Raw genomic sequence first — 26,759 nt, 5'->3', positions numbered from 1 at the left:
CAACTCTTAAGAGCTGAAAACAATTAAGGCCTAATTTAAGCTACTTGTTATTTCAGTGAAGGCTCTAGTTAAGTAACTGTGAGCTGAGTTGGAATGAAAACCAGCACACACGGGTACTGAAGTGAAGCATGGTAAGTTTTTTTTGTTTTGTTTTCTTTCCAATGATGTGGGCCAGAAGCTCTCAATTGGCTTATTTATTTTTCTATTAAACCCGGACTGGAATTGGGCACCCCCTGGTCTAATGCACGGGTAGGCGTCCATGTTAGCTGACCCGGTCTTTGATGTAACCCGGGTGTCATCGTTTAATTGAACCACTTCATATATCCAGGGGCTAGTTTACACTATTTCGGCCCCCATTAAACCTCGGGTTCTACAACCAGAACTGGGCATGTAAAGTACAATCCTTAACATGTTTGACACATAAATGCAATTCACAAATGATTTGCCAAAAAAAAAAAAAAAAAACTCGCAGCCTAGCCCTTAGTTTGTGGTGTTTGTTCGGGATCTTGAAGTTCTCTCCCTTGCTAAAATGAAAGGTAAAGTCACATCCGGACAGCCATGTTTTAGTTAACGCTGCTAATCTGATCCTGCATGTTTTCATTTCATTGTCCTGCACACCACAGTAAATAGGCTGATGGATTCACTTTGAGGTTTCGATTCAGTCTCAAACCACACACTACATGGAACCGCCTGCGGGAAACAGTCAAATTAACCCATCATAAGAATGTTTATATATATATATATATATATATATATATATATATATATATATATATATATATATATAACCGCAGCCAAGAATGGATATAAATACAATTACTACTGTGCATCTACAATAATAAAAAATACAACACGTTGACCAGTACAAGACTGCTATATTGTAAACCGTGGGTTTTCTATCCAACAATACAGAATAGCTAATTCAATTAACATAATCAAAGGACACTGCAGCTTGCATATGGTGTTACTGCTCAAGCAATTTAACACGGAGCGCTTAGATTTGAGGCTAAACAAACCCTTTCCCAAAAGTGCGTGAGGAACATCCATGTGACAAAAAGTCAGCCGAAACACGTCCTCGACCGAAAAGCAGGAAATGATCTCAGTGTTTCGTGTTGTCAGATACTGTCGTGTTCTGCTGTTTTCATTTGTCGTTCGCGGTTTCTCTGTTTTTCCTTTTCAGATCGTCAGCAGATCCAAGGTGAGTTGCTCTTTTTGTATTTATCTGGGTTGATGATTTTTTTGTTTTGTTCCAGTATATTCAGTAGAAAATATAACAAAATAACTGGCCGAGGATTACAAGCTAGTCAAGTTTCTCGTTTAATCAGCACTTTGGACGAAGGACGCTTGTTGGGGGATGGGGTAGCTTTAGATTTACCGATGCGTTATTCTTTATGTTTTCGTACATTACTAAAACATTTTACAGATACAATAATACAAAATAAATATATAAAAAAAAGAAACCCGAAACGAACGAAGGTGTTTAACTGGTGTTGCTGATTATTACCAGGCTACGGAAACGCAGGCAGGCAGCTGGGATTAACACATGTACGCAGTTTGCACTGTGAAACCTTTTCTTATTTGTAATAATAATGCTGGAATCAGACCAACCACGACATGACTTGTTTTGTGGGCCCTGTCAGGAACTTTCTCAACAGCCGCTGGGATGATGTTTGTGATATTTTAAAAACACTGATTTATGATTTATTATTAAAACGGTTAACGCTATTGTATCTAAAAGCAGTTATCATAACGTGATGGTATGAGGTTGGTATCTAAATAACAAAACGCACAGACATCAGTGTAACTACAAACTAGTGTATGAGCGAGGTGTCGAGCGCATGGACTGTAAACCAGAACATTACATTTCTACAACACGGCGATTTTCTCCTAGCAATATATCAGCGGTATATTTGCTCAGCATTAGGCCAATCAAAATCTAACGTACCGTTGTATAAATGCATTAAACCGCAGTAACAGGAAAGGGCCACATAACTTTGTTTGCTTAATGCATATGTAACCAGATCGGCTGTGTTGCTAACGTCAGAAAGCCGCAAACCTGATAATGCTGCAGGGGTGTAGCTAACCCTTTGCTACCCAGTGTCCAGTATATTTGACATTGCTTAAATAGGTATGGGATCATACCCAGTGCAGTAAAGGGTTCACACCAGCAGTCTGGGGTTATCTATGGACATGTTTCCTTGGTATAATATTACTATTAGAGGAGTGACTTTTGATTAGTTCTCTTGTTGACCTATTGTGCAAATCATGTTGATGCTGTATGTTAGGATTTTCCCTACAGCCCTATTGCTGCAACATATTACGCAAAGGCACACGCCTTACATTGTTAGCAATCATGTGATGGGAATGCAACTGGGATGCAAAACATGCTGTCTTTTACAGTCATGTGAAAACAGTCCAAGGTCCCTTGTGAGGATTTGAATTGAAAAAGATGCAGTGCTAATCTACTGCCACTACTGTGAACCGGACAAGCATTGATGGGCCATCTTGCCTCCCCTCGTTCGTATTATTTGGTATGTTGTTTGAAACAAACCCATTGGAATTGCACAGGCAGGGATGCAAGGCAGATCTAAACACAATGCCTGTGTTCTGGAATGCCACTCGGCATTCTCAAAGAGATTCTACACGTTGCTTTGATTTTTGTCTTTTTCTGAAATGCAGGCATTTCTCACAATCACTAACATCACGATGCAATTCTGCACTCAGAGAGATGTTATTTCCCAGTAACTCAGTCATGAACCCTTTGTTGCAAAAGGCAGCAGGGTATTGAGGGCTCTTAAAAGCCTTTGACGAGCTGTACTGCTCTGAGGAGTGCTCTTAGTGCGGCCCATTTAGCATTCATATTATAGCTGTGGCCCAGGCAGAGTGCCAGGGCTTGAGTTTATTATTATTTTTTTACTTGAAGGAAATGGAAGTGATGTTTATCAGGAGGCTGTGTGGTCCACTGATTAAAGAAAAGGGCTTGTAACCAGGAGGTCCTCACTTAACCTCCTTGTGCTCCGTCTTTCGGGTGAGACGTTGTTGTAAGTGACTCTGCATAGTTCACACACCCTAGTCTCTGTAAGTCACCTTGGATAAAGGTGTCTGCTAAATAAACAAATAATAATAATAATCATATGTCAATTTCTCCAACTTGAAGCATAGAGTGACAACAGCTTTCAATAATTCAGCAGTACAGGTAGTGAAAACAGAAAGGCAGCGCTTTGCTATGGAAATACACTTTCTGTAACTGTACACAGGTCCCTAAAAACCACTCCCTGAGTGGTTGTGAGTGTGGTGCTGTATACAGTAGCTTTCTATGCTGTTCATTGAAATATGGTAATAATCTAAACCATGGAAAGAGAGGTAATATCTGACATTGGAAACCTTATACAAGCAGGACCTGCTCCTTTTTGAAAGGGCCCCAGTGCGTCACTGAAACGGGCACCAGGATCACATTGTGTATCTCACCACAGCGTTTGATTTGGTGTTTGATTAGTGACATCACAGAGGAGAAGAGAAAAGTCACGGGTGACTGGCCTCATTGTGCTTCACTGTGTGCATAAACATTGCGTGCTTGTAGACTTGCTTCACTGTTTTTACATTTTTGTTGCGGAACGCCACAGCTTGTATTATTGCCCCTCCAAAAAAGGGATACTTTTTTTATTTTTTTATTTCTGTAATGGAAATGAGACTCCCATTGCTTAGCAGTTTGCTCCATTCCTGGTTTTACTGTGAGTTTAGTAAGACACACCTGAGCTTGCAACTGGGACAAATCAAGCTTGATTTGAAACCTGGAATGGGGGAATCAGCTATGCAGTAGGAGTCTTATTTCTCTCCCTGTCGTCTAACCGATAGATACAGTATGAGTGATTTACCATGGCAGGTGCATTGAGGAATCTCCTACAGAAAGAGGTTCTTATATTCGTTAAAGATGTGCTAAGCAGGGTTTTTAAATGCATTTCCTATCTCCTACTACGCAGCTCTAGTATTACAGTTACCCATCCCCTTCTTCTTCTTCTTCTGTTTCATAATTCAGCCTTTTATGTTGCTGTTGTAGGAGTGACCTTCTGGTCCATATAAATGATTACTGCCGACTGCCTCAATTCTATCTGTCGCTCTATCAGTTATTCAATTGAAGTTTGTATACTTGTTCACAAAACAGTTTGAAACCTCCGGCATATGCAGAACTGTCTTTTATTTACCCTTCTTTTGTTCAGTTATCTCCTTATTAGACTGGCACTCTCCCTCTCCACTGTCCAGCAAAGAAAATATGGAGGGGGCTGTAATGAGTGCGGACTAACGTGGCCGAGGGGGCTGCTCCAACATTGATTTCAAAGTCTTTCCAGGGCTCACTCTTCACATTCACAGACGCCTTGAGTACGCTTCTTGGAAACTAAACGGGGTTTGCAAGATCTGTTGTGGTTCAGTTGGCGAGTTCTCTTCAGTGTGGGTGGGAAGTTTCAAGCTGAATATAAACGCTCAAAGGCTGCTATGTAAGACGACAGGAATGTGTCATTAGAGGTTACTGAGACCCTGTTGTGTGAGGCTGTAGGAGAAACTGCTTGTGTCGTAGATGTTTCCTGAACATGCAGTGTTAAATACAATCTCATTTCATTTGTCTTTGCAGCTTTATCTACAGTATGTATCCCTACCTGTTTTATGTACCTCGTGTACCGCGTTATTAATAGACAGATTCCACAGCTGTGTTGAATTGGTTGTTCAAAATCTGAATTTATTTTAGGCTTCTGTACTGTATGTGTGATTCTGCAGCCAGGATCATAAAACTGGCTCTCCTTCCATAATATATTGGACAGTCACCTTCGCTCAATATTTACTTTTTTTGGTTTTCATCAACGCCCTTACAAAAATAAACTGTGCCAGGAAGTGTTTCTACTGTGTGAGAGATCAAACTGCACACAGCTTAGAAAAAAATAAATAATAATTTGCTTGAAAGCAATGTCAGTTCATCGCTGTTTTGGACGGGTTTTATAAAACTTTTGGGTTTTGTTCAACAAGTGTTGAGAGTTCAAGCTTTGAATGTCTTTTTTGTTTTCAGCAATTAGTGATTTTTTTTTTAAATTGTATTTATTTGTTCAAGTCCAGTGAGCGAATCACAATACTTTGTTAATGTAACAATGTATATGAGAGAGAGGTCTGTGAACGCCCATGGAATCCTCTGTGTCTACACCGTGTTAGATCCTTCAAGACAGGGTGACGAGACGTACTTCATTCTGTGAGTTTAGTATACCTGAGCTGGTTGCCTGTACACTGTGACTAATCAAGCTTGTAGTAAAACCTGGAATGGGTAAAACTGCTGTGCATTAGGAATCTTATTTCCTTTCCTGAAGTTGGCTAGTAACTCAGAGTGGTTATTCAGTGTTCTGATATTCCCCAGATTCTCATTTCTCGTTAGTTGTCCATTACATAAACTCCTCTTTATTCCTTCTTTTTCCAGGAAGATGTCTCTCTATCCTTCCCTGGAGGACCTGAAGGTCGACAGGGTGATGAAGGTAAGCCCGTGATGTTCTGTGACTGAAGTTTCAGAAGTTACTCCTCACAAACAACAAACCAGAAGAATTTGACAATTGTAGACTTGACTTGACTCTGCTATATGACTTGTTTACTATGGTTTTGTAAACTAGTTTTGGTTGAATTTCTAAATGAACAAACTTGGTCCTTTTTATTATTTATTTGATGTTGTGCAGTCCTGTTTAGTATGGAACAATGACGGGATATCCCATGCGACTGATTGCTCAGATGCCAGTGCATGTTTTATTTCAGTATGTTCTCTCCTGTCGCTTTCCTCACTGTAATGCTTCCTTCTCCTAGGCGCAGTCCAGCTTTGCGGCCAGCGTAGCCGTGCCAGCCGTTGCAGAGGAAGCTTCCGAAGGGGCGGTACAGAGCGAAGCAGCAATGATGCCAGGTCAGTCTGGGGCTCTCCCTCTCTCTATCCATGTGCACAGCAACAATAGGCACTGTGCTTTACTAATGCTACTGGACCTACTGCAAGCCAGCTGAGTTTGAAATGTGAAGTTAGATTAAAAAGCAGGTTTGTCAGAGAGACTAAACACACAAGAGTAGTAGATACAGTGGCTTTAGCTCCTCTGCTGCTAAATCAGTATTGCTTAATGCAATGGCTTTACGAGAGCTACCCTGTGGGCTTTCAGGACCGTGACTGACAGCGTCTCTACGTCTATAGGTTTTCTGCAAGATAAATTCAGTTCTAGGATTTATTTATGAATTCATAGCCTGCTTCGTCATAACCAGTTAATATGTCGTTTGTTTTGGTGATGTCATGTCAGTGTTTTTCCAGGAGAGGACTGCGCACTGCTTAAACTGTCTGTATAATTAGGAGACTCCCTACACAAGCTGTGCGAAGTAGATGAATTCACTGGTGAAGGGGTTCAGGGTTAGGGAGGATGAAAGGCCTGTGTTTTGTTTTGTTGTTTGTGGCATGTTGACTGTTGCCATGGAGACTGCTGGTAACCAGAGTGCTCTTGCCCTGCTGAGGGAGTTGCCAGCACGGCCTTGCTTCTGACAGAGATGGGAGCAACATGTTTGCAGATACCAGTGGCTGCTGCTTCCGACTTCAACTAGGAAAATAATTGCTTTTCAGTATGTCCTGGATAAGGGGAGGGCAAGCTTCCTCCTGTTTTCAGTATAATGGGTCAGTTAAAGCTCACCAGTTGACTTCACTGAAAGCACAGAATTATAATGTTCCAATATACCATCTCGGGACTGAACAGAACTTTGAAGAACCTGTTCTGGTTTTAGCTGCGTATCTTAAGAAGGGATTATAATCAGGGCTATGATCCAATGATCCATGCAGTGGATTCTGAAAGTAAAAGAAAGCACACTTTGTGAGTGGCTGGCTGAAGGGAGATATACATAGCAATTTTATTGCAGACCTCGAGAGAAAGTGATCAAATAGGAATCTTATTATATGAGAAACCAAAAAGCAGCTACCGCTGTGCCTTTGAGCTTGGTCTGGTTTTCCTTCAGCCCCCCGCCCTGCACTGTACTTTCTCTACCCTGTGCTGGCCAGGAAGGAAACTCCCGGCTGCCTTGCTTTGTCTTGGTATGCTGGCTCGATGCCTGGAAAGAATTAGGTTTTAACCCAACCAGGCACAGCTAATAATACAGCACTCCCAGCTCTCATCTCCAGCCAGCTGTCTGCAACCACCTGGGTGTGTTTTATATTCTGCAGGGATGACACACAACAGAACTCCCCGTCTTCATCACTTTGTATTGTCTCTCTTATTAACCCCTTAACCTGGGACTCTTTTTATCGAATCAGCCCACGACATTAATGCAGAGCGTACACCTTCTGCACGTACGGATATGTATTGATCAAGTGATAATAGTTCATGTTCTGGAAAACTAAAGGGATATAAAAGGTACCAATCTGAGGTTGTGTCTCACTCACTCCACCACCAAGAGCAACACATTGAGGCTGCTTGAAATAGAGGATGCTGACTACAAACTTGCACTGTACTTTGTTAAATACACGTTGTCAATGTATGGAGTTCCATCCTCACACTCGCAGAATTGTGTGTAAAGTGCATGCAGTAAATATCAGTAAAGGGTAACAGCATGCATTGTAGGAAATGCACCTGCATGTTGAATAAGCAGTGCTGGGACGCACATATCCAGTTCCAAATAGATTTTCAACCTGTTGTTTCTGTCAGTTCTGTATCCCAACCTGCAGGAGCTGGGTGATTACATGGGACTGAGCCTCAACAGTGATGAGATCCAGAGAAACCTGGCTCTGCTCCCTGCGTCTGGTAATGTGAGTATTTCAGAGTGACCCGCTTGCGTTCCTCATTATGACTTCACTGACCTCGTAATATTAAGTACTTGCTAACGGAAATATGTTTTTATATATTGAAAGCTTGTCAGGGATGGATGCAAGACTTCCATTGCATAGCAGTTTGATCCATTCCTGGTTTTACTAGGAGTTTAATAAGACACACCTGAGGTTTGTTACCTTAACACTGGAGATAATCAAGCTCGTAGTAAAACCTAGAATAGGTGAAGCTGCTGTGCAGTAGGAGTCTTATTTCCATCCCTGCTTATGTTGTCTCCTGGTTCAGGAGATTTAAAGCTGAATACAGCACATACTGGAGCCGCACAACAGCTTGAGCCAGGAAGAAAGATGTATGCGATCTAAAGGCAGACCTGGACCAGTGTAATTGATTATTGGAACTGTTACAGTTTGTCATGTTGGTGGCAGTGTTGTATCGTGGTTAAAGCCTGCGCTAGTCTGGGTTTTTTCAATCCGATTCTGTCCCCCTGCAGCAAGTGGCGACCAGGCCGTCGGCGCTGGGCTCTATGGTGTCCCCGGTCACAGGGAATGACGTGGGGCTGCGCAGGGCGGAGATCAAGCAGGGCATGAGGGAGGTGATCCTGTGCAAGGACCAGGACGGGAAGGTGGGGCTCCGACTGCGCAATGTCGACAATGTGAGTATGCAGGCTCGGCCTGTTAAGTTTTGCAATACTACATCTGTTTTATTCTTATCTACCATTATTCTTTTGCGAGATCCAGTCTGCTGCAGTTTCAAAAAAGACTGTTTTGCGTACCAATAAGAGTGAAACCTTTTGAATGGGTAGTTTTTGATTACGACGGTCCCGTGCGGATCGGTCCTGAAGCAGAGCGGGTGCTGAGGTTTGTTGGTGTTCCCTGGCAGGGTGTGTTCATCCAGCTGGTCCAGGCCAACTCTCCGGCCTCTCTGGCTGGCCTGCGCTTTGGGGACCAGGTCCTGCAGATAAACGGAAAGAACTGCGCCGGGTGGAGCTTGGACAAGGCACACAAGGCACTGAAGATCGCCGCAGAGCACAGGATTGAGCTCATAGTCCGAGACAGGTAGGCAGAACGGCTGTGACATTTCATACCAGGAGAATATTTGAGTTGAATCTATCCAAAGCCCATGAGAATTGCATTAGACTATTTTAAATGTGCATCAAAGTTTCTGTATTAGCTGCGTATTAGTAGTCAAAACATTTCTGTCTAGGTAAAAGGCTCCTGCTGCCAGAATCGTTGAGGAGCAAATTTAAATAGCTATTACAAGGGGCCTGGCCTGGCCTGTGTGGCCCGGCTGATGCTTTATTGATTGTTCTCTCCAGGCCGTTCCAGCGCACCCTCACGATGCACAAAGACAGCACCGGGCACGTCGGGTTCATCTTCAAGAAGGGGAAGATCACCTCCATCGTGAAGGACAGCTCGGCCGCCAGGAACGGCCTCCTGACCGAACACAACATCTGCGAGATCAACGGGCAGAACGTTATCGGGTTGAAGGTACGAGAGTCTACTGCAGGAGTTCAAATAGAGCACATGAAAGGGTTTGTGTGCCTTTTATGCAGTCTGCAGCAGTAACTAACTCACTGCATATTTCGCATTTCTAGCTTGTTTTAGTCCCAGCACTACCATTAGCCCATAAATCGCTCATTTAATTTAGTCTGTCTAGTTCTGCTAATGTGCTGTTAATGTTACACGAGATACTTGGTCGTCTATTGAAATTAAAACCAGTTGCATTTCACAACACATATCTTGTGTATGTATTGCAGGACTCTGAGATTAAAGACATCCTGGTGTCATCTGCAAGTGTGATTACCATCACCATCATGCCTACAGTCATCTATGAACACATGGTCAAACGGTAAGTAATAGGCCCTGTAGTTTAAAGCACAAGTGAAAATGGAGCCATTCTCAATGTTCACACCTGGAAGTGCATTCAGCTCCCTGCTGAAGACAGCACCAGCCATAACCATTGCCACTAAACCATCAAGGCTGTTTTATTCAAACAAGTAGTCTGGGAGCAGAGCAATGCAACCCAATCTTTGTCTCCTCTGCAGCATGTCATCAGGGCTGTTGAAATCGTCGATGGACCACTCTATCCCCGAGGTGTGAGGAAGAGAAGGTACTTCACACAGAGAAAGAAAACGGGCGTTCCATCGGTGTCTTCTTCCTTTCACGGGTCTCTCTCAATCTACTTGCTCTACTGTTCGAGCACATTAGACTCTAAATCGCATTCTCTTTGCACCCTCATAGCTCTTGGTATAATTGTAAGATCCTTGTTCTTCTGTTGACCTACCTGGTTTAGATTAGCATTTATATAAAACCATTTCCTTTACTGTTTAAACTTTGTTTTTGTAAAATCTTTTTTTTTTTTTTTTTTATCTACTTTTATTAACCATGCAATGTGTTTTCAAGCATAGTCCCATATTCCAGGTATAGTCACTTGCAGGGCATGCTTCAGTTTGAGTGGTAACTGAAAGAATAGTAAGCTGGCTCCAAGAAGAACAACCTTCTCTTCTTGCTCACAAGCTAGTCCAAGTTGGCCAGGTAGGACCCAAGACTTCAAGCCACAGGTTTTAAAATGGAGAGCAAAAATAACCCATGACTGATTGTGAGTAGACTGCTAGCTTGGATTGATATTTGCCATGCTGTGTCCGTTCCTATTTTGGGTGCCTGGCTCCTTTTTCAGGTAACAAGTCATAGAAATCTGAGATGATGTAAAAACATCTCTGCTGCACAATAGAGGACCGAACTAGCTGCAGAGTTCGTATCTTATCCGACTCATTTCATCTACTTCAGCACAACTAAGATGCATAGTTTCTCCACTGTTTAATCGTTTTGAGGAAGTGTAGTTTTTGTTAGCCGTGAATACGGATTATAACTAGATTGTAGTTTTTTCTTTTGTGTTTTAGAAATGTATTGTGAAATAACCAGTAATGAACCAAATGAAACACTTTCAGATATGCCATTATAATATTAGAATCTATCTGATCTCTATTCAATATAATCTGCAAACAAAAAAGAATAAAGTGCTGTATCATTTCTTTAACTGAATCCTATTTTTGCTAAGTCTGTCTTCCAACTTGTAAAGGGAAGCTCCAGAGTAAGCAGTAATTACCCAGGTAGACTTACCCCCCGTCTTACTGGCACCAGTAAGACCCAAACACATACAATTACAAAACAGCAAAGTGCCAATGAGATTATCACTCTGGAAATGGCATACCTGTGGGAAAATGACAAAGTGGTTCTTCAGCTATCAGACGCATTGCTGCAGGCAACCTGTGCCAGGCGTGGGTAACATGCATTATTACAATGATTTGTTATTTACACATTATAGCTCAAGGTCACAAGGAGACAGAAACGAAAGTGGTTTAGATGTGTGTGAGTAAAACTGCCAAGATGCAAATTTGACATTATCCTATTGTGCGAGTGTGTGTTATCCACCTCAATACTCAGGAGTTTCACATGCCGTTAAAAATATAGGCTTTTGGTTTCTATACCGTATGGTGAAGTAAACAGTACAAAAAAAAATGAACAAATATTGCAATACCTTTATTTAACAGACATTAGCTGTACTTATTTATCCCCGCACCTGTTTCCATTGACAGTTAACACAAATGCTTGTTCCACAGACAAAGGCAGTGATTAAATGGACCATCTCGCTTACACACACACACACACACACACAAACACCACATGGCCCTGTAGGTTATAGTTATTGTACCAGACAATGAAAGACGTTGGACCTGATAATGTTACACCCTAAACACGACAGCGCTCAGATAAGCAGCGTGAGGGAGTGGAGTCCCAATTAAAATCCTCTTCCCTGTGCAATACCCAACTAAACCTTACCTTAGGCAAAGTCATCTAGGATTCAGAATATAAATCAGGGTTTTGAAACCAGCAGGGTAAGACATGCTATCAAAAACATTTTAATTTAATTCAGCCCCCTGAACAAAAGAGCACCGAGTTACGTTGGTAAGGATTTATTGAAGGAGAGTCCTTATCCCTTTGTGATATCAGAACTGGTCGGTTCTGTTTTATTTTTTTTGTGATTGTTTTCCCAATCCCAATATGTGGATGGAAGGAAATTACAATTAAGGTGCTATCTGGGAAAACAAGCAGATGTTAACACTAACATCCAAACAAACCACTTTTAGTCAGGTAGATTAGGGGCTCCTTGCTCTCTGGAAATATGAATCTGGACCCTTTCTGTTCCAGAATAGATTCCCCTGCATGTTTCAACACCTAGGCCTAGATTTAAAAGCTGTACCTATAATCCAGAGGAATGAAAATGCAGGCTCCCTTCCCATCCAATCTCTGGCCAGGGGGTCTGTACACCAGCTAACTGTCAACAAGTAGTGCGAAGGAACCAGACAAACACATTCAGAAGAGAACATTGGTTGTGTCCAAAACAAAAACAACAAAACAACAGCTTGCCCTTAAACAACATCATTGTTATGATGTGCAGAACCGCGCTCATCTCGTTTAAACCACCTTTAAATGAAATAGCAAGAACGATTTAAAACAGGAACAGTAAATCAGCAACCAAGTTATGACATGGCTTCTACAGGAAGCAACTCCTTGATACATTCACAAGACTAGGGATAGGACAGATTCCTTTTTAAAACCAATTCCAACACACTGATCAGAATTGCAGAAAGCAGTATTCTGTTGAAAGGATCTTCTCACAGTGGCAACAAAATACTTCAATTGAAGTCACTGTTAGTCAATTGAATTGGCTTCATATGAAAGCAGCTGAACAATCACAACAATTATTTTAGTCATTAATAGCAATTCCTTCAAAGGAACTGGAAATAGAATTGAACAGGAACAGGCTTTGCAATGATATATGTGTCTACCGGCTGAATTCCCTCTGAAGCAGTAAGATCCAAGCCCCATTGACCATCTGATAACGGTGTTACCAACCTGAATTGTTTGCAGCAGTATCACTGCCATTAGAAACCAAGTGACCTACTAGAGATATGCAGACAGGTCAATGGTTTCAACATGGTGCTATGTTTCTATTAATAACAAGGGACACTTAAAAGATTCACTGAATTATTTCTGAACCCAGTATCCTCCATTCCAGCAGAGGCCTCAATTGCTCTCCAGCACATAATCAAGAAGCCTACGTGCTATACTCAAACAACCTGCTGTTCCTGAACTATCTGGCTGGCTTCTACCACCCATCCCTCATCTAATAAAACCTTATAAACTCAACTTCATTTCTGCATCCATCAATCCATGCTAATGGATTATAGCTTTACAGTCAAAAAAGGGTGCAGATTCTTTTTTTATTTTTTATTAGTATTATTTCTACTGCTTAATCCTCCATCTTTTAAATATAAATTTATTTTTAAATGTGATTTTAATTTGTGCACAGTGCCACCTGGTGGTCAAAATGTTCCAGTTTCCTTCAGAATGATTAACATTCCCTTCCTTAAATGATGGTCATTGCACGGGGCTGCCCCAGAAAAGACAAAGCATTCAGTGCAGTACCTGGTAAGGAGCAAGGCTTTGGTTATTGAAGCTTTTAAAAACTTTCCACTTATATCACAGACTACGAAACAACATTTCGCAAAGCAGCTTGACATTTTGTGAACTGTAGTGCCCATGGCTTTGTCACTTTTATAAAGGCGGCAGAACATATCTCATACTGCGAGTATTAAAACACACTATTAATCCATTGACCCGAACATGATTCAATTGCACAGGGGTTAACCTGACCAACCTATCCTCTGCTGGGCTAAGATAGAGCTGAATTTTTTTGTATAGCTTTTTACAGCACTGGGGAAAACACACCCAACTTTGTACCACTCTGCTTCCCCTTGCCCAGCACAGGTTAGTACTTAACCCTTCAAAACGATCAACCACAAAAACAAACAAAAAAAAACATCTTTCTTCCAATGCAAAACCTTTCAGCAACCTAGACACACTTAAATGCAATTCCCAGGTGCATATTCTAACGAGTGCACTTGTAAGTGAGCCCCGATGATTAGGTTCGTACTGCATTTTTATATGAAAATCAACGCATCGATTTCATTATTTGTTTTAATTACGTGCTGAAAGCAAACTGCTTTCAGCACACATCCTAGAGCATCTTACGTGAAGTTTAAACGGGGTAGAACTTTTTGGCAGACTAGAAAATAATAAAGAATGCGGCCATTCCCACCAGAATCTACACAACGCCAGCACAACATTGTCAAGCTTTAACAAAGCCAATGCTGCACAGATCCAGAAAATAAAAATGACAAAAGGCAATGTATATATTTAGAAAGAGAGTGAGGATAACGCTGCAAAATACACTGGGGTCTAGATAAAATCCCAACAGCTTGGATTAAATATTCTGTGCAATTGGATACAAAAAAAATAAATCAATGCACTTATTCAGTGTGTTCTATGCATCTATTTTACCAGACCGTTCTACAGCATTTATAATTAGTAACTCGTAACCTTTTACTTTCACCAGTATAAGCATCTATGTTGAGACATGCAAAGCAATCAAAAATTCAAGTAATAATGTCTTAAAGTGAACAATAGTGCAAATAAAAAAAGGAACATATTTCAAATAACGAGATTTGGTATTTCCAAAATAATTTTTTTTTTTTTCTTTTTTTTTTTTTTTTTTTAATTAGGGGCTTTACTTATTCGATAGACATTTGATTTTACGTAAGTAAGGACAAGCCCAGATATGCAAGAGGAAACTCAACTGGTTGCAATAGAGAAAGCTAATTTCAGTGAGAAAACACAACTGCAGGTGTAACAACAGCAGAGCCAGAGTCAGAGAAATAAAAAAGGCTTCTTGGAATCCCACTCCGGTGGTCTCATCTTTCCACAGACTGAACATGGGCTTTGCATTTAAAAAGATACATTTCTGGGTTTTTAACTGAGCTGTGTGTGCACATGGATTTACTTTACCTCCTAATATTTATATATATATTTTTAATATTTATATATTACACGTAAAATATCTATATACACAGTGCATCCATGACTGTTTTCATTGACTCAGATCAGGACTAATCATGCTACTCAGATTAGTGCTAATCAGGGTCTGTGAAACTGGATGACAGTGTATTAAACAGTAAATACCCACACAATTCAATTGTTTTGCACAAACAGATTCCTATATAGATATGCCATTTTTTGCACACCTGAAGGCTAAAGGTCTTCAGATTTCAGCTGTAACTGAAGGCTCTGCTTCCACATGTTGCTCATTGTTTTACTATAAACCCAAGTGATAACTGACCCAACCCCACCGTGCTACAGCAGAAGCTACAGTCAGTGTCTAAACAATGCATGTTGTCAGTCTGGGTGTCTCAGTGCAGTGCTGGAGGAGGTGGGCGTCAGTGATCAGATCAGATCTGGGTACCCCTGTTACCGGGGCGGCCGCCGCTGATCTTGCGGATGGAGTGCAGGGCCACGGTGCAGCAGCCGCGCAGCAGAGAGCTGATATTGTAGACCGGCTGGCCCTCCTGACGCGGCCCACGGCACAGCCAGGCCACGGTGGGCACCACAGGTACCGCCACGGCCAGCAGGTCCACCAAAAAGTGGCGGCTCCAGTAGCTCTTCTGGGTGCTCATTTCTGCAGAGGCTTCACTGTCCTCCCCCCCCTCCTCCCCTTCATCACCCACTACTTCCACCATCTCCAGGGTGTCTACGGTAGTCTGTTGCCCCCTGGCACTTGTGGGCTGCAGCACTGTAGGTTCAGCGATGACCCCTTCAATACCAGTCACTGCGATTACTGCGTTGGGGTTACTAGGAGCCAGGTCCACCGCACAGGCATAGTGGTGGTCGAAATGAACCAGGTCCATATCCTTGGCTTCGGAGAGCCAAGTGGAGGTGGGGCTGCAGGCCTGAGACTTCATCACCTTCTCCATGATGGAGTCCAGGTCAGGGTTGTACTGGATGAAGTCTGTCTGGATGGCTTGCTCCTTCATCTCCTGGAAGAGCTGGTCGTTATTGCTGCTGCTGCCCATCTCCATGCTGCTCAGGCAGCTCGCCAGCTTCTCGTAGGTGGAGCTCTGGGGGAGCCTGGAGCCTGCAGTGTAGGTGGTCAGAAGGGAGACATCCTCAGATAAGAAGCCCGGCTCCTGGAGCTCTGTCCTGCTGTTGCCACTCTCGCCACCGACAAAGCCGCTATCCATGGTCTCCTCCGCCGAAAAGCTGGGAAAGTCGGTGCCCTTCTCCGCACCCGCCTGGTCGCTCAGCTTGGTGTAGGTGGAGCTGCGGGTAAGGGATCTGGCCGGGGACCCCCCTGCGGACTCAAGGATCAAGCCCCCTGCTCCCTCCTCCCTGGGGGAGTCGTTCTGTGCCAGCTCCATGCATTGCAGCAGGGTCTCCAGTTTCTTGTTCTGGCTGTTGATCTCCACAAAGTATTCGTGGATGCCCTTGTCCTTGTCAGTTAGGTTGCTCCGGACGTTGTCAATTACCTGCTTCAGCTGCTTGATCTCCTTGCGGGCCTCCTTGAGCGCCAGCTGCGCCTCCACACGGTGGCACTCCTCCTCGATCCAGTCCTCCTGCATCCGGGACAGCTGCGTCTTCAGGTCCTCGATCTCCGAATCCCTGCAGACAGACCAAGGCAGTCAAAAGAACCGAGCACCAGCATCTACAGCTATGACCAAACGTTTTGCATCACTCTACAGAAAGAACTCATTTTGCTTCATAAAAAGTCAAATGAAACAAAGTTACATTAACATAATGAACTACACACGCTTTGTAGTTTTCCGTATACTTAATGAAAAACATTAACAAAATGTGACATTTTTGAAATCTAACATGAAACACTGTGCTATTATATTTTCCAGTAGACTTTCATAGAGCAAATACAAATAAAAAAAAAAAAAAACAGCACACTAGCCCCACCCTCACCTCTCCTGTGCTTTGTCCATGGTCTCTTTCAGTGTGGCTCTCAGATGCCGAATGCAGACCTCCTTCTGCTGCAGAGGGGTCAGATACTGCTCTGGGGTGGGAGGCTTGATCCCATGATTATCGCTGCACGACGCATACCTGATGTGCCGTCTGGGTACACCAGCAATGACAAGCAAAGAAATCCATTACTTAAACATCCCTGGTGCCTGGTCTAGGCTTGATCTGCAACAAGGTTTACTCCCCTTTAGTTGCAGAAACATATACTGCATTATTTAAAACACGCTCCACATGTTTAAATACAGGTGGAATCTGAACTTGAATCAACAAACAATCTGAGCTGGGATACTGTTGGTAATCTATATTATAACTTTGGATGTTCCCAGGAAAGACTGCAGTCTTGAAAACCAGCAATACTGAAATAGTGGAAAACTGAGCATTCAAACAGAGTTATACCAAAGAGATGAACACTGACAAATTCTCCTAAGGGGGGGGGGGGGGGGGGGGGGGGGGGGGGGGATTTCTGAGCAAATTCTGAGGCAAGACAGCTGGAAAGAATGAGGATACGCCACCCATGGTTCTGGTTTGGAATTTTGAAACACCTTAAAATTAACCCTTCATGCTGTGCATGATAGTGCTTACACGAACAACACTGGTCTCGTTACAGTGCCACAATATCAGATTCTCGTTCTGTGCAGCGTGCTGTGCTTTACCTGGGGGTGGGGCTGCTATCACTGCCCTTGCAGGATCCAGAATTGCTGCTGCTGCTCAGGGAGGAGGTGCAGCCGGGGTCCCGGATCCCTGGACTGACCGGAACAGTCTGCCGTCTACAAGGGGTGGGGAGAGGGGCGCCGTCAGAGCCTACTGCTGCCAAAATAACCAGGACTTCGAGCAACACAATGGGAATTATTGAGGGAACGCACACGAGAAGTGTAAAAAAAAAAAAAAAAAAAAGAAAAAAAAAGACACAATGGAAGCATCTCCGCCAGCTTGTTTTAATCTGTTATAAATTATTACCTTGCTCTGCTGGGTCTATTATTAGACATATTCTATTAACTAAACTGATTAATAAAACATGGAAAATGAATCCTTATACGAGTTCTTTAAAAATTCAACACCCTCCATCCTTCACTAGAACATAACATGTTAATGATTTACACTTAGTGGGCTCACATTCTCAACGCATTAATCATCATTTCAGTCATTTCTTTAATGAGATATAACCCAGGTATAATCAGAATTGTATTAGCAAGACAACGGTGTGCAGATTTTGTTTCTGGTGTTGGTCTCTGTAGCAATACCCTTTCCCAGTATATTGTCAAAGTACCTTGCTTCCACTGCAGCGCACACAAATCCCCTAAATAAGCCGAGCGGTACAGGAGTCTTCACTGGTTCACAGGACAGTCTGTACTGTCATTACAAATGAACAGCTTAGAACCTCTTTCTCGCTTAACTGTTTTGTCGGTTGATGTTCCTTCATGACCACCATCTCCCCCACAGTGAACGGTTTGTAAAATAAAAATAATAAAACCCAGAATGACCCCGCGCTTAATGATCCTACTGTTGAGCGCACAGCCAGAAAATAAATAGATCCTTCAGCACTGGATCCATAACCTTTGAAGGGAATATGTATACTGTACATGGCGGAGAGGTCTATGCCTACAGATGTCCCACGGCCACCACACGGCAGAGCGTGTGCAGAGGGGGCAGTGGTAGGGTGTGTAGGGCAGAGCGTGTGCAGAGGGGGCAGAGGTAGGGTGTGTAGGGCAGACTGTGTGCAGAGGGGGCAGTGGTGGGATGTGCATGTATAGTGTATAGTGTATAATGCAGCTCTGAGATGAGAGAATGTATGCCAGTGTAAGAGAAAGGTAAAAGATACAATAAAGCTCACGTTGAAGGGGAAGACAACATTTGTTGCAAGCGACGTTTCGGCTGCAGAGCCTTCAGAGGGTTGAATCTGAGGAGAAAAAGAGAAACGGCTAGCTGGCATCTTTCACTCTGCGCCATTTAACACAGAATTACACTTAAAACCATCTTCCCCTCCACACAAGTTATTGTTTCTTATTCCTTTTGTTTTGAGCTCTTTGTGCAGCAATACATTGAGGAACTGCAAGCAAGCAGCTTTTAATGTCTGTCTCCTGCAAAGGCGGAACCATGCCATTTCCAAATTGAAAAGGCAGCTCTTTTTGAGTGTAGCTTCAAAACTCCAGGTTTTTTTTTGGCCTTTTCTATGAACCAAGAAGCTGGATTCCTTACAGATGGATGGGAAGACAGCCACTAAAACATCTTGCCTGTGAGAAACAATTTCCATGGCAGGATTATGGATGGTGCAAATGCAGTACTGGTTACAAGTTGACTAGAAAACAGGCAGGTCATTGGACAGATGTCCAGCAACTTAAGTAGACAAATAATAATACCAAAAAAAAAAAAAGAGGAAGCAATTGGAAACTATTTAAAAATCTTTATAAAAGTCACCGTCTTGCACAAGGAGACTTTCTGGCTAAAATCACTTCTCCTTTAAAGCCACATTTTTTTGTGCTTCCACAGCACCACCTGGTGGTTGAATCTGGTAACGCTATATTATTTGTAATGTTACACACAGCCCCTATTAAACATATGAAAGTGGTGCACTGATAGTAAGAGACAGGGTGAAGAGGGAGGAGTTGCATCTTCAGGATTACAAGGAACGTTTTCACACGGCCGCTTGCTACCTGCGGGATCCAGTGGAAGTCCTTCTGCTGGCCGGGGCAGACATGGAGGCTGGCACTGTCACAGGCTGCAGTGGCTGCTCTTCAGTATCTCAGCCTGCAAGGAAACACAAACAGACAGCTGTCTATCAGTGCATTCATCAGCATAACCTATCCTGAGCAACACTGCCCTCAGCCCAATGGGCTCGCTTGTTGCACCTCGGGGCAGTTTGTAGTTCTGCAAAGTGTGGCTGCATCTTTGTGCTCTGTAGTTCATGTTACACAATACAGTCGTTTCTGTTTTTATTTGTTAGCCAAGCATGCCTGTGAGAGCACTGGTTTATAGAGCAAGAAACTCAAACAACATTTTGATGGCTTGGATGCAAAGACCTACTGCTGCATTACTGACTCATCATTCATGATGGTGCAAAAAGCTGCTACTTGCCTCTCATTTTAAAATATTTTGCAGCGTTGCCTCGGTTTAGACAAAGTTACACTAGAGCTCGGTCATGTGCATTAACAGCAAATCTTGTGAAGAAAGAAAACATAATGATCACGTATTAATTAAATTAAGTCAGTACTAAAAGGCAGCACTGTAGTCATTGTGGACTGCATCCACATTACATAAGAAAGCAACTGCTCATGTATAGTTCAATCAAAAGCAGATAAACAAATAAACAATTCCCAAGACATAGCAACTGGACAACAAGTAGGGTCAAAAGCAACTTTGGCATGCATGCATATACACATCCATCCACCCGTCCATCCATCCATACGTCTCCACCAATTAAGATACCTCATCTAGTCAGAACTGTAACCCCAAAATGCTCTGCAAAATCATGTAGCTGCTCTGCATCATCCACCCTCCCCGATGGCAGCATAGAAAACATCTGCAAGGAAGCACTGGTGTCAGGTGGAATAAGCATACTGTACCTAAACCTGAAATCAAATAGGTAGACCACCCCAACATCAAATCACCCAGGATGCTGACGGCAAGTCCAAACACATACACAACTGCTGGCTACCACAATCTAGTTTAGAGGGAATGTACGGGGCAGTGCTGTGCAATGCAGGAGAGACCATTAAAGCTGCAACTGCCAGCACGCATTGAACACCAAGGAGAGGTGAAAGGTCTCCAGCTCTTACTTGTATTGAGTTTTGGTATTCCAGTGTCTACAGGTGTCACCCAAAACAAACAGCAGCACTTGGGGGACAATGCATGTTATTGGTATGCAGGCAAGGCAAGGGGTTTGCAATATTAAAATATGAATCTGTGCTGGGAGTTCATCTTTCCCCTGCCCTTAAACTAGGAGTTCAGCTGAAAAAGAGGAAAAAGAAATACGGGTTAAGCAGCTTTTACCACCTAAGCTAGGGTTGCCAAGCAACCCTGTAATAGAAGAGCATCCCTGATTAACACTTTAGAAAAATACATTAAATGAAATGCAAGCTAGTTCTGTTTCCATTGCAGGCAGCCCCTTTCAAATGATGCCATAAAAACAACGAAAGAGATAGCATGACAGCAAAAGGCAAATATGCATGTAGCTAAATCATTCTCCAGTTTAGGACCTTTGTGTTGCACATAATGTCGTGATATAAATCCATCAATTAAGATCACACATGCTAAATGCATTATTGACTACATGAAACACCGTTCAAGTAACACATTACAGAATCAGGAACGATCAGGAATGGTACCATTGTGTAAATACTGCAGACAAAAAAAAAAAAAAATGAAAGCAAGATATAATGCAAGCGAGTACTCCTTGCAGACGTTTTTACAGAGTAACAAAACCTGTTTTGTGCATGTGTGGTCCTACAGAGTCAACGCTTGGATCGGCTCCAGATTGCCCGCTATCTTTCAAGTTCCCATCGGCGGTCTGTCCTTAACTAATCCTTCAGCACCATTCCTCCGGCTGCATTAAGGAAACGGTCGTCCCCCCCCCCTCCCCTCCTTTACTGCAGCACGCAGAAAGTCATAATGCAGTTTCACCTAAACCACACTGAACTGCCGGCACTCTGTGGCTGCCAGGGCTTGAGTACCGGGTGACACTGATAAACAGCACTATGTTTTATTCTTCAGCAAGAGACACGAGCAAGCGGGCAGGCAGCTGTTTCAAAGACTATTCAAGATTTATAGGGCAAAAAAAAAAGAGTAATGTTTAACATATGGGAGCTGATCTATGGTGCAGCATCAATCTGAGGTTAATATACAAACCCAGCATCACAGTAAATAAGTACAAAGCTGGCATAGCTGTGATTTATCATCAACTTCCTCCACAGTGCACTCTGTTAGAATACACTGGCTTGTTTGTTCAGCAGAAATGACCCCCCCCCCCCCCCCCCCCCCCAAGGAGGTGGATGCTAGCAGAGGCAGGCAATGACAGGAGTGGGGTTGTCACTGTAATCTAACAAGACAATGATGTAAACGATGGGTAATGTACTCCTTTAACAACCTTGAGTGTGTACAGCCCTTGTTGCAGTCACAACTTTTAACCACATAAGACCAGTATTATCAAAGCGTTTACTACAAAGTTTAAATTTGAAGCATTATTTGTGAAAAACTACGTTAAAATCGCCAACAATAAAAGGCACAGTAATTAGTAGTATATGGAGTTTCACTTGCACAGAGAAGCATACAGCATCTTCACACACCTGAATAAAGCTGACCTTCAGCATTACAGACTGTACCTGCTTGGAGCCCCAAATGTAATCCCCTTACACAACATGGAGAGAGCAATGGGAATAACGAGTTCCCATCTGAAAGACTCAGCTAAATATCTGAGTAAACACACCAAGCAAAGCCTGTGCTGCTCACAACAGTTTCTGCCCCCATTTCTTGCAAACCTGCAGCTCCAGCATAAACCAGCAGGAGGATGACTCAGAGTCACAAGTCAAATGACTGACTCAGATAATACTCAAGCTGTTTCAATAGGACACATGCAGACTGGAGAAGCTGAAAGTAACTAAAGTTCTGATTTTGAAATATGCAATTCTCTTCCTTTTCATCATCTTCCACGACAAGCAATTGGTAGCGTGTGATAAAGTGTATGTTATTATGCTATATGTGGTGCGGGAGAAACATCAGCTTGAACCAGCAGTGCTCTGAAAGAAAGGTTCTCTATAGGAGGTTCTTTAAAGTGCCAGACAATTGCCAGGCATGCCTCTTCCACTCTCTAGGAGAACCAGCTCAGCATTTTATCAATGGCCTCAGCATTTTAGGAAATGACTGCATTTACTTATTGCTTCCATTAGTGCCTAGCAGCCTTCAATTTGCAGCTGTCAAGACTGAGATCTTTTTAACTTGCTCATAAAGCACATCACGCTGCCCAGAAAGAGAGGGAGTAGCACTCACCGGCACTCCTCGCAAAACACCAACAGATCATTAAAAAGCAGGCACCGGTACAACCACTAACACTTGGCACATGCTACATCTCAATCCAGAAATGGGATTAATGGGGGACTATTCACAAGATACTTGCAGAGATTATTGATCTGTACATGTAATCTGAAGCCAGACCTGCTTGACATTCCAGTTTGTATACATTCCTTAAAAGGTAGTTTCATTCTGAGCTGACATGCTCTGGCTATTTGGTGGCAGGGCTTGGAGTGTTTAAGGCATGCAGCCATTTTTCTATCTCTTCCGAGTCTGAATCTAAACAGCACTTTGTAATTCTCCCAATGTTATACTATCTCCGGTATGATGTCATAATAGCTCCCAACCCTATTATTAGTCTTGCTAATATTACCACTAGTCAAAACGGAAAATATTGGAATAAAAAAATATATACTGGCTGAACATTTGAAAAAAAAAAAAAATAATAATAAAATTGCAGGCTCTACAAGTATACCACTGAACCTTTACCATGTGACCAACGAAGACGAAGGACTGTGCAGTTAAATCACAATCAAGTCCACCCAGTAAAATGGGCTAAAAACAATACTGGTCCCAGTAGAGGAGAAGGTCATAAAATCTGTATTTTATTACGTTTTCAAAACTCGACAGGCTCATTTTCTAATGTTTTAAATGGTGGTTGTATTTATCCACAGTTGTTAAGATAAATCAAATACACACACCAGTGTGTTTTGTACAGAATTCCTTACTCTCCTAAGGAAAGTTGTATACTTGAACACAAGTACCTTTATATTAACAAAAGGAGACATTATTATGTTACAACCAATGCCAGGTATTAGATTTCAATTCTCTGAATTACTGATGGATCAATCCAGTGGCAGCACAGAGCTGCAACAGCCCAATGCTTTTAAAAAAGACAAACATTTCTAAACGCAGCTCAACGTCCAGGCCCCGTTGAAAACCAATTAAAAATAAACCCAGATGTGAAAGCGACCGCCCCTCCTATAACCCTGACCTGATGAACCCATCCACATCTACACCATGTAATTGGGTCAAGGGTGCCCAAGACATTCAAGACTGACAATTCACCAATAAACACAGCTTAATGATTTGTACACAAGAGACTGAACCTATTGGTCCTGTTTGAAAAGACCAACACTCCACCAGCATTCATTGCCAGACAACACAGCAAATGCTCGACTAGTGAGACTAATTTACTTAAATTATGTCCACTTCACTCGCCCTACCCTCGTGAGATACTAATGATTCCATTGTTTCTCAATCTGCAATCATGCCAGTGTTTTTGCAAAAACCAGTTCCAGGAAGTATGGTTTAGCAGCCCCCCTAATTCATTCTTTTTAGCAGCAACAGAGAGGAGGACAGGGTTTGTTTCCATGGCAACAGAGTCTGCCTTGAATAGAAATGAATCACAAAACTTGATGCACAGCGATATGATGACTGAGCAAGTTGCTTTTGTACAGGACTGAACTTCAAAACAAAAGACATGTTTATTCTTGATGTATAGGGTTTGTGATCATTTTTTCCATCCTACATCCTACAGTGTATAGTTTTAGTGCTGTGGATTTATTTTCAAATGAAATTGGGTCTGTGAATTACGTAGGAGCTACATTAAAAGCACCCTTTTCCTGCAAACGTCCACACCAACACCTAGAAAGGGAGCTCCATGCCTGAGCTGTCTCCCAACAGCCTGAAAAAACACTCAACTAATACAGAGATACTACTGAGAAAGAAAAGCTGCTACAAGATAAAAAAAATAAAGTCAGTCAAGTAACATCTTCACCCAAAATAAAAGGGACATGCATCAGAAAAAAATACAAAACATTAAACTGAACAAACCCTGATCTCCTTCTTAACCTACTGTTGCCACACAGCATCCTAAAGTATTCACATACAGGGCCATTTCGAAATCAGCTGGCCATTTGGCACTGATGCTGTGAGGAGAAAACATTGCCCACATGGCAGCAGTGACACTTGGCAGGTAGAGACACCAGACAGTTCCCAGGACTACCAGCACCGATTACAAAGGGCTCTGGAATCGACACAAGTATAATTAAAGGTATCCTGCTCTATTTCCCCTAATAACCCCGCCCGGATGTAAACATTCATTGTGCCCAAGGTATAGGCGACTTCTTACTTTAATCTACAGCTTCCTTCAGCACAAAGTGGAGCAGGGCAGCTAGCTAACCGGCGATGTGAGATGTGCCAATCTCCCCTTTCAGAGCTACAGTGTTCCTTTACTGTTTGCTAGGCCTGCATTTACACAACTGCTTCATTTCTACTGCCTGCAAAATGCATGAAACGAGACTATGGACTCTTAAACAATCGCCTTAGCCCTGGGCGTTACAATGAGGCAATGCTGGTGGAGTGTTGAACTGGATTACAGTTCAGTAGCCAGCAGTCAGACAGCATCACACTCCAGTGCAAACTGCACTACACAAGTGCGTTACTTAAAGGACCAGCGTCAACGTATTGGAAATACAGCACGTACTTGTTCCTCCCGATTACTTTTGAGAGTCTGTTTCATGGATGCACAAACAGCCTTGAATACCTGTTACCTGCATTACAGTTTGCACTTGCTTGGATGAACTCGAACACTCTGCACTTACTACGTGTGCACATTTGAAAACATTAGTACAATAAATGCGTACATACAAATAATACAAATGTGGCCTTATTTATTTTGGTGATATTGCACACAAAATGGGGCACACCATGCATTAAAAAATACAAAATGATGAATCCCTGTGATTTACTATGCACCACGTCTTGCATATAAAAAGGCGTCAGTTTTAAGGCTACATACATAAGCAGAGTGCATCGTTTGAGGCCTAATGCAGGATTCCGATTGAACAGCAATGAAGACCTGCTTCAGCCAGTTACACCTATTCGGCCTGTGTATACCTTTAGACCAGGATGCTCTTAAAAACTGTACAATACTCTACAATAAACATTTACAGTGTGCAGTGCGCTATGTTATGCAACGTAAAGGTAGCTCACCTGGGTCTTGAAAAGGAAAACAGTGCAGCGATTGTACAGATAAGAGTGCTTCCAATTCTAATTGAAAGTAAACCATGTTAATTAGTTTTAATCCCGGTTATATAGTGGGTAAAAACAAACAAACACAAAATAATAATCGTTGTTTCTACTGTGACGAGAACATTCTTTGAAAATAAAAAAAGAAACACACAGAGATACGTGTCACTACAAAATCGAACTCACACCACGCAAAAACAAATCTACAGGTTTTATAAGACTGCACGAACAGTTATTTTAAACTTGTTTTTATCATTTCCGTTTGCAGTTATTTGAATGGAATCGCGAACGATGTAAATATTGCTTTTGGAATATGTGCGTCCGAGAACGCTCACCTGAGAATTCCAAGCCCTCGCTCCTCGTCACATTCACTAGCACGCCTGCTCTTGACGCAGCACCACTGCAGTATGCAAGGGCTGTGAACACAGCAACCAATGCTTCTTAACAAGAGAAGCAGGAAAGGGCAACACGCATCTGCACAAACGTCAAAGCACGAATCAAGTAACACCTATTGCAATTTTCATTCAATATTAAATTATTCAGTTCATGCAGATTGTGGCTTTGATTTGTATTTGCCAAGTACGACTATAACATCTGACTGGTTGCTGCAGTGGAACACTACAGATGCCCTTCACCGGTAACATGTATCATACAAACAATATGACTGCAAAATAACACGCATGCAGGCTTTACCTGTTTAGGTCTCCATTCTAGTGCTTCATTGCGTCTGTGATTGGTGATCCCCCAAGGTATCAATTCACCAGTACTTTTCTATTCCATTACAGCCAGAGTGGGAGGGATGTGGGAGGTGTGTACAACGACTCAGCCAAGCTCTCCAGCCAGCCGCAGCTAAGCAGTTTTAGAGCCTCTTAAAGAGATACAAGCGTAATCAACTCAATAGAGTTATAAAATATAACTGTTGTTTTTCAGTATGTACACTCTGCATTGAAGCATTAGAAGAAGGAAAAAAAGAAAAGAAAAATCTCGAGTAAGTCAATGC

At 42.5% G+C, this 26,759-nt stretch overlaps 2 protein-coding genes across 5 annotated transcripts; one reads left to right on the top strand and one right to left on the bottom strand.

Annotated features, from left to right (window-relative positions):
* The first annotated feature begins 1,094 nt into the window (after positions 1–1,094).
* LOC121297848 (syntenin-1-like) lies at positions 1,095–10,844 on the top strand. The gene is made up of 9 exons (XM_041224387.1): positions 1,095–1,198; positions 5,456–5,510; positions 5,830–5,923; positions 7,689–7,789; positions 8,299–8,460; positions 8,688–8,863; positions 9,124–9,295; positions 9,565–9,656; positions 9,853–10,844. The coding sequence occupies exons 2-9, from the start codon at positions 5,460–5,462 to the stop codon at positions 9,905–9,907; spliced, it is 903 nt and encodes a 300-aa protein (XP_041080321.1). The 5' UTR covers positions 1,095–1,198; positions 5,456–5,459; the 3' UTR covers positions 9,908–10,844.
* On the bottom strand, positions 10,158–26,726 carry LOC121297847 (syntaphilin-like). Of its 4 annotated transcripts, XM_041224384.1 has the most exons (7): positions 21,146–21,375; positions 20,500–20,671; positions 19,378–19,471; positions 18,558–18,623; positions 17,380–17,493; positions 16,670–16,819; positions 10,158–16,363 (listed from the first exon to the last, which is right to left on the bottom strand). In XM_041224384.1, exons 3-7 carry the CDS (start codon positions 19,419–19,421, stop codon positions 15,157–15,159), a joined length of 1,581 nt encoding a protein of 526 aa, XP_041080318.1. In that variant the 5' UTR covers positions 19,422–19,471; positions 20,500–20,671; positions 21,146–21,375; the 3' UTR covers positions 10,158–15,156. The 4 variants fall into 4 exon arrangements, with proteins under 4 accessions (XP_041080318.1, XP_041080317.1, XP_041080319.1 ...); XM_041224383.1 differs by lacking the exons at positions 20,500–20,671; positions 21,146–21,375 and adding an exon at positions 26,453–26,725; XM_041224385.1 differs by lacking the exons at positions 20,500–20,671; positions 21,146–21,375 and adding an exon at positions 26,095–26,187.
* Positions 26,727–26,759: the final 33 nt, after the last annotated feature.

The sequence above is a fragment of the Polyodon spathula genome, chromosome 23, assembly GCF_017654505.1.
Source record: "Polyodon spathula isolate WHYD16114869_AA chromosome 23, ASM1765450v1, whole genome shotgun sequence".
In the NCBI taxonomy this organism is placed as follows: Eukaryota; Metazoa; Chordata; class Actinopteri; order Acipenseriformes; family Polyodontidae; genus Polyodon; species Polyodon spathula.
The sequence above is the reverse complement of the archived record's forward strand: the minus strand, read 5'-3'. Positions and strand labels throughout refer to the sequence as shown.

What these genes read in the sequence shown, in the direction of transcription:
- LOC121297848 (XM_041224387.1), top strand. Translation starts at nt 5,460, where the DNA reads ATGTCTCTCTATCCTTCCCTGGAGGACCTGAAGGTCGACAGGGTGATG. An exon ending in AGGTCGACAGGGTGATGAAG is followed by an intron (nt 5,511 to 5,829) that starts GTAAGCCCGTGA and finishes TCCTTCTCCTAG; the next exon opens with GCGCAGTCCAGCTTTGCGGC. An exon ending in AGAACGTTATCGGGTTGAAG is followed by an intron (nt 9,296 to 9,564) that starts GTACGAGAGTCT and finishes TATGTATTGCAG; the next exon opens with GACTCTGAGATTAAAGACAT.
- LOC121297847 (XM_041224383.1), bottom strand. Translation starts at nt 19,421, where the DNA reads ATGTCTGCCCCGGCCAGCAGAAGGACTTCCACTGGATCCCGCAG. An exon ending in ACTTCCACTGGATCCCGCAG is followed by an intron (nt 18,624 to 19,377) that starts GTAGCAAGCGGC and finishes TTTTCTCCTCAG; the next exon opens with ATTCAACCCTCTGAAGGCTC. An exon ending in ATGTTGTCTTCCCCTTCAAC is followed by an intron (nt 17,494 to 18,557) that starts GTGAGCTTTATT and finishes CACCCCTTGTAG; the next exon opens with ACGGCAGACTGTTCCGGTCA.